This window comes from Monodelphis domestica, chromosome 4 (assembly GCF_027887165.1).
Source record: "Monodelphis domestica isolate mMonDom1 chromosome 4, mMonDom1.pri, whole genome shotgun sequence".
In the NCBI taxonomy this organism is placed as follows: Eukaryota; Metazoa; Chordata; class Mammalia; order Didelphimorphia; family Didelphidae; genus Monodelphis; species Monodelphis domestica.
In genome coordinates, this window is record NC_077230.1 from 400,615,966 (window position 1) to 400,623,565 (window position 7,600).

Genomic DNA, 7,600 nt, shown 5'->3' on the forward strand with positions numbered 1-7,600 from the left:
CTGTCACGGGAAACAGTCCTGGGCAAGTCTGTGCATCCTGTGGTTAACTCACCCAGCCTCCTTTCCTAGGGGTTTAGACTGACCTTTTAAACAATGTGTCATAGCCCTGGTAGGTGTCCTTCTCAGTGGGCAGGGCTGGTTTGGACAAGAATGACTTCAGATAGAAGCAGGAGAGGGGGAGGGCAGGAAGCATGCTGCTTGCACGCTCTTGAAACTCGGAGGAATTGAAATGGCAGATGGCAAAGGGAGGGCCTCTGGGGCTTGGAATCTCAATAGCATTGCTTTGTGCATAGCACCCTTCCCAGTATCACCAAATAAAGTAGTATCTGTTGATCAAAAGTAGCAATAAAAAAGTTTTAACTGGTCTTACTCCTCGGTAGGTAGATTTGTGTTTGCTGAAGCAGTGATGACCTTTAAACCCCTTTGCTTCAGGGTCTGCCTCCACCCTCCTGGAAGGGACTAGGGTAAAGTGGGGAGAAGTGTTTACTCTCATCATTTGGCTTTTATGGGTCCTCATTGGCCTCCTCTGTAAACATGGGACCCCATCACTCTACCTCTCTGTAGGCAGAGGAAGGGACCTGGTGATCTTCTACCCCTAGCTTTGAAATCTGTAATCTTGTGACTGGCCTTCCTCTGTGACATAAGCTTTCCTCTATCTGTTGATAGAGCTTTTAAGGACCTGGCTATTTTCCTATTGTCTCCCATTAGAATGTGAGATCCTTAAAAGCAGAGGCCATCTTCTTGCCTTTCCTCGTACCTCCAAGGCTTAGAAGAGGGTCTGACACACAGTGGGTGCCTAATAATTGCTTGTTGACTGATTGTATGAGCACTATGGCAAAAACCAGATTCTGGCCACTAAAAGTAAAACAAAGAAGCAGAATAACATGGTTTGTTCACAAGGCCTTTCCTAGTCCTGAAATTCTATTAGTTTTCAGGGCCTAATCAGCCATTGTGTTGGCTAATTCAGCCTGACAGAGAACTAAACGTTTACCAGCCTCCTTCTGCAACAGAACCTACATCTGCAATACTTCCCAGAGAGCAATACAGAGAAAACATGAGCAGCAGTTACTGGCCTGGCAGAGGGCACATGACTGCCTGCAAAACTAGTTCAATTATTTTTTTTAAAAATCAAGGTAGTGGTCTGGAAGAGGCTGGCAACCTTGTTAAATCCCCAAAGAAACAAGATCCTGTTGGTAAAGCTATTAAAAAAAAAAGCCCAGTAAGAAAAAGAAGAGAAATACCTCTACTCTTGGAGAGAGCCTTGTGAACGCTATGTCAACACAATGACATCCAGGGGCTCTGGGCTTTCTTGACTAATCACTAAAGGAAGAAACCATTTGGCCATGGGAGGGAGGAGTGAATTCTTGAAAACTGCTGAAACTTCTGAAATAGTGAGGCCCTACCAAGGAAAAGCTTCTTTCTTTGTTTATAAGATCCCTGTCTATTTGGCCAGAAATAATTGTCTATTATCGTGTAGGACGAGTCTGCCTGGCCACCTTTGCTTAGAAAACACCCACCAGACATATGCCAGTATCAGACACTAAATGAGCCAATGAAAAGTCCCAGAACTGAGCCAGGTGAGAGATCCTCTGGCAACCTCTGGACTGCAGACTTCCCAGCATCCCCCTGGAAGGACCCAGGCTATTTTTGATCTTGTGTCCCATTGCAGAGCTGCAGGAAAACTGCAGAATCCCAAGGAGAGAAGGAGGCAGATGGGGGCAGGACTGAGTAAGCTTACCACCAGCATCTCTGCTGCAACTCGCCCTGAGATTCATTAGTAAACATCTCCCTTCTCCCTCCATCCTCCCTCCTTATCTAGTGGGATAGGAAGGAAGCAAATGGAAACAAATTCAGCATCTGTTAGGTCACCAGCTCAGCTACCATGCAGGGTATGATGTAATCTTGGATTCTGCTGTTGCTAGGAAATTTTGCCTGCAGTGATATTGTGTGGTCCTCAGAACGGGGAGAGAACAGCATGTTCCTGGGATCCTAAAGGAACGGCTGCAGGGTTTCCTAAAAGAGGAGCCTTTGATGGCCCTTCTGAAGGAATCCTCGTTGCAAAAAGTCAAATGGTTTGAATCCTTTCTCAGAAGTGCTTTCTCTGTAATGGTAGGAATCATGGTAGAACCAGTGGAGTTCCAGGGCCCCGAACCCCAGAAGGACCATTTGCCTAAGCAGCACTTTGAGTTCTCTGATGTCAAATCAGGGATAGGCCAGTAAGGATGTTAGACTCTATAGGTTTTTCTTCCCTAGAATGGAGAATTGAATTACTGGGTAGGTCCCTATAGTGCTTCCGGAGCCCAGTACTGAACCCCCAATCTGATTTTCCAGATACAACAGAAAGCAGCTAGAAAGGAAGCTCATGGCAGCCCACTGGCTGATTGAAATATTGGGAAGAAGATGCAGAAGAAGGGGGAGAAGCTTCGTGCCACTTTGGCTGGGGGTAGAGGGGTGGGAGTTGTCCTCTTCTGCACCCACTCACATGCCAAGAGTTGATTTGTATAGCAGCTCACACCAGTCCACTAAACAACCCTTGGGTTGCCTTTCCTGTCACTGCCATTCCGATCCTCCCCCTCCTAGGAAAAATTCCTCCTTGAATGCTCAATAGAAATGAGCCAAGAACGCCTGACTGCTGTTTGGGTAGCAGTTAAGCGTCCCTCCAGAGGGGAGAGCAGCAGTCCAGGCTGCCAAGTGTCAAGGCCCTTGAGGTCTAATGGAAGGGGCAGTTTGGGTCAGATTTGCCCAAGACTCAGTTTGAGCCCAGAGGAGACTCTCCTCTTCCCTTTTCCCTCCCCTCAAAAAACAAAACAAAACAAAATCTCATTTCCCCTCCAGGTGTCTGGAGTTTAAACCGAATGCCTTCTTGGAGATTTGGGAATGAGTGGGTGTGGATGAACATTTTTGTTTCTCTTTGTCCCTCTTCGCTCCGCTCTCCCCAAACCTCGCCTTTTGCTGGCCAGACATTGAAGCCTGCATCATAGAAAACATGACAAAGGAAGTGATTTCATGAAGGCCTGGACCAGAATCCTTAAGTCAGATAAAAAGGTTTTGTACGTATTGGAGCTTGCCGGAGACAGGCAGACTGGTGGCCAGAGATTAGGCCAGACCTTGCTCAAAGCCAGTTTCCCCATCAAGAAAACAGAGCTCAAGAGCATCCCTACTTCACCAGGGCACTGTAAGAATTAGATAAGATAGCAGGCATGCAGCACTTTGCAAACCTTAAGTTGCTCTCTAAATGGTGCCTCCCTGTCACTAACTAGCTCATGTTGTTTCATCCAGAAGAGCTTGGGACCAGCAGCTCAAACGAAACTAGATAGAAGTTGGAAGAGAACCTAGAGATGATCCAAGCAGACCTCCTCAGTTTGCAGATGAAGAAAATGAAACCCACAGAGGTTAGGTGATTGGCCCAAGGTCACACAGGCAGTAAGAGGCAGAGCTAGGACTGAAATCTCCCTATTCATCAGACTCCAAACACATGTCTCTTTGTGCTCCCCAGACAACAGGGCAGAAAATCTCCCTTCTCTGGCAGTTCTTGTTCCACAGAGAAAAAGCTTAACCTGTTGAGTTTTGCTGCTGTCCTATAATTGGCTTTTGTCAAGGGGATAATGAGAGTAAGACGAGATCTAAAGCAGTTTGGTGAGCAAACTGGAGCTTACCTGGCCTGCCCAGGCATCCGGTGGTAAGAAATGCATTCACAATGAGCACAACTCTGTCATAATTCTTACTAACTCTGAAAGAAGGAATATTTTTGCAGGGTTCAGATGAAGTCAGCTCTTTCATCTGAGGCTTGGAATTGATTAAGTTGACAAAGTACATGAAAGGCCCAAACCTTCATCAGGAAGGAGTCAAAGAATATAAGCAGTTTTCAGAAGAAGATAAAAGTATTGAGGACCAAGGGGCAGCTAGGCAGCACAGTGGATGGAATACCAGGCCTGGGGAGAGGAGGTTCTGGGTTCAAATCTGGATGCAGACACTTCTTAGCTATGTGACCCTGGGCAAGTCGCTTAACCCCATTTGCCTAGCCTTTGCCCTTCTTAGAGTTATTACTAAAACTGAGTTTTTAAAAAATATTCATGACCAAATAGGAAAATACTTCAAATCCCTAGTAAGAGAAATGCCCATATTAACCATTCTGAGACGTAAGTTCATGCCCATCAGACTCTGGTAAAAGACAGAAACAGACTGTTGACGGGTGATGGGAAGGAAGGCAGATTTACTAATACCCGGTTCTGGTGGAGCTTATGAATTGGTCCAACCATTTGGGAAAATAACAGAATTGTGTGTGAACAAGTCATGTACTTTGTAGTACTGGGTTCCCCGTCACTCAGCGTGGAAGGGCAGTGGCTACGTAGAGGCTGGCTATGGCACGGAAGGTCTGAATTGATCTGCTTGGCCTCTCCTCAGGCAGCACCCCAGCATTCTTTTCCCAGGGGCTCCCTGTTGGTACCAGGCTCGGGGAGGGCAGCCGGTCTATGTTAGCCCTCCCCATAGCTCAGAGCTCAGCCCTCTTCAGTCTGCCTAGTAGAAGGAATTACAGATGTGACGACTATGGTTGGCTATTTGCACACTTTAAAAAAAAAGTCAAACCTTTACCTTTCCTAGTATCTGTCCTAGCATCAACTCCAATGCAGAAAGGCAAAAAGGCTACACAAATGGGGTTCAGTGACTTGCCCAGGGTCACACAGCTAGAAAGCACCTAAGGCCACGTTTGAACCCAGGTCCTCCCAACTCCAGTCCTGGTGCGCTATCCACTGTGCCACCCACTCACTCCCCTTTGTACACTTTGGCCAGGAATTCCTTTCCTTTAGACCCCAGAACATTGCAAGCATAGCTTCCAGTCAGCCAGTAAACATTTCTTGCATACCTTCTATGTGCCAGACTCAGTATTAGGTGCTGGGGATCCAGAGAAGGTAAAAGACTGGGCTTGCTCTCGAGCTCAGTCTAATGGGAGAAATGCCATGCAAACCAGTTTTAGATGGCATAAATTTGAAACAGTCAATGGAGAGAAGACACTGCAATTAAGAGGGGTTAAGAACAGCTTCCTGGACAAGGAGGGATTTTAGCTGGGACGTGGAGGGTTCCAGGCAGGGGGGACAGTGAGAGAATGCCCAGAGGAGAGATGGAGGGAATTGGAGGTGGAACAGCCAGGAGGCCAGGTCACCAGGGGTTGGGAAAGGTGAGAGGGGGGATGTTAGGAAGGGCCTTGAGCAGGGTTTCATATTTGATCCTGAAGGTGCGGTAAGGAACCACTGGCGTTTATATATAGAGTAGGGGGTGGCATCCTCTGCTGGGAGCCTTAGGAAAATCACTTGGGCAGCTGAGCAGAGCATTGGACGGGAGTGGCAGAATTCCTTCCACTGGCAATTGCAGTAATCCAGTATGAGTTATGGAGGGTCAGAGGACAGGGGAGAGCGCATGTTGGAGAGATGTTACAAAGGGAAAATGCTGTGACAGGCTTGGCAGCAGCGTGGAATGGGAGGGTGAGAGAGGGAGGAATTGAGGATGACGCCTAGGTTATGAGCCAGGGCCCTGGGAGAACAATAGCCCCCTCAACAGTAATAGGAAAGTGCGGGGTGGGAGGAGAGTTTGGAGGGAGAGATAATGAGTGAGTGGTTTTTGATGTGGTGAGTTTAAGGTGTCTATAGGACATCCAAAGGCAGGCGGAGACGTGAGAGCAACAGGTTAGGGCTGGAGATTGTGAATTGAAACCATGGGAGCTAATGCAGGCATCATCAAGTGAAGTTGTATGGAGGGAGAAGAAGATATCACCTGGACGAAGACCCAGCAAAAAGAAAAGAGCAGCCAGACCGCGCAGGGTGGTGGGCTAGTTGGAGCCATGGCTCTGGATCTTGGCTTTGCTGCTGACTGAGTGAATAATCTCTCCAACTTCCAAACCTCCCCGACTCTAACCTGAAGGTACCAAGAAGGCCCAGGAGGCTGACATGATAAGACACTTCAACAATTTACATGATTTATTAAAAAACAGCAAAGTTGACTCTTGCAAGTAATGTCATCTCTGTTTGCCTTCATTTCATCATCTGTGAAATAAGATAATAATATAGCTTTTCCCTCCTCCCATGGTTGTTGTGAGGATCAAAAGACATTATATTTCCAAAGACTTAGAGCAGTGCCTGGCACACAGTAGGCACTATAGAAACGCTGACTTTTAAATAATAATAATAATGATGATAATAATTATTATTATTATTAAAAGGCTGTGAAGGAGATCCTCCTCTCTTGCCTTCCAACCCTACAACCCCTTTCATGTCTCCAACAGGTCAGTAATGAGATTTCTCTTATTATGTCTGTCAAGTCATGGCAAATGAATAAGTGATATAATGAAGTGAGCGTCCGTTGAGGCAATAAACTCATCCCTACCCTCAGGCCTCCAGGGCTCCTGAAGTCAGCTGCTTCCAGTACCTAGCTATGGTTGGTTATTCTAAATGTTATGGCTCTAGAAGCCATATTAGCAGCACTGCTGATGGGAAGCAGTTTAGAAAATCAAGGCACAATGAGCAGGACCCTCTGAAGACCAATGAAGGCAAGGTTGGCTGTGCTGAACAGTTTGGGTCAGGATGGCAAAAGATAGTCCTAAGAGGCCTTGTGGGCCATGGAAGTTTTAGGATTGAGGCCGATTCAGGCATCCCAGTGGGGTCAGCCGCCATCTTGCTTCCTCAGCCCAACCATTTGCTGGTACCCCTCTCCTCCTTACCTGGCTTTTGTTTTTCTATGATGCAGGTGCAGAGGACGTGGTCATGGCATTTTCCAGGTCGGAGACAGAGGACAGGAGGCAATAGCCACAAAGAATCCTGGAATCCCCTGGAAGCTAAGAAGGGCCATGAGAGCTCTGCCAGTGAGAAGCTGGCTGATTGCACCAGGTTCCCTGTCCTTCCCCCTCCTTCCCACTCTTTAAGCCCCCAAACCCCTCTTACCCTGCCCTGGAAAGCACCTTCCAGCCCCACTACTCAGCTGGCTGTGTTATCATGGGAAAGACCAGTGGTGCACATGGGATTGGCTCAAAGGGATGGACTCTGCAATTGGCTACAGGGAGAAATCTTTTTATTTTTTAAATCCTGACCAATGGAAACCTTTTCTTTTTATTTCTGCCTTTTTCACCACCTCATCCTTTCTCTTGCTATCTGGGCACAGAACTTCCCAGGAAGCTCTCCTATGCCTTGGTGCTTTATTTAGGTCATTTTTAGGAATGTGAAAAGGTTTTGATTGGCTGCCTAAAACTGGAAACAACTCTTGATTGGCTGGTGAAAGGAAAACTCTTCTCTCTTTGATTGGTTTCAGGTATTCTGCTGAGCTCAACAACTTGATTCTGAGTACAGAGAACAGGGTTTGGGGCATTGGCTGTTACATTTGACTTGAAAAAAAAAACAAACAAAAAAAACCAACCAAGTGTGCTTTGCAATATTTATTACACAAAGAGCTTGCTGCTGCTTTTAAATTTTATTTTTGAATTCGATTGGCATAATTATGATCCATGTGTTTGATTTTCCGTTGGCTCCTCCATGGCTCCAGTTGCCATAGATTCCCCCCCTCAACAACGACGACAACAAAACCACACCACCTTTGCTGCTTGAATCTCTGGCCC

The 7,600-nt window shown here is 46.8% G+C and overlaps 1 protein-coding gene across 3 annotated transcripts in view; it reads left to right on the forward strand.

Moving 5' to 3' along the window:
- CTNNBIP1 (catenin beta interacting protein 1) overlaps positions 1-7,400 on the forward strand; it is a 61,411-nt gene extending 54,011 nt beyond the window's left edge. For all 3 annotated transcript variants that reach the window (XM_007491603.3, XM_056795811.1, XM_007491604.3), the window contains one exon: positions 6,739-7,400. In XM_007491603.3, the coding sequence (XP_007491665.1) occupies positions 6,739-6,797 (59 nt within the window). In that variant the 3' untranslated portion in view covers positions 6,798-7,400. The remainder of the gene's footprint in view (positions 1-6,738) is intronic.
- Positions 7,401-7,600: the final 200 nt, after the last annotated feature.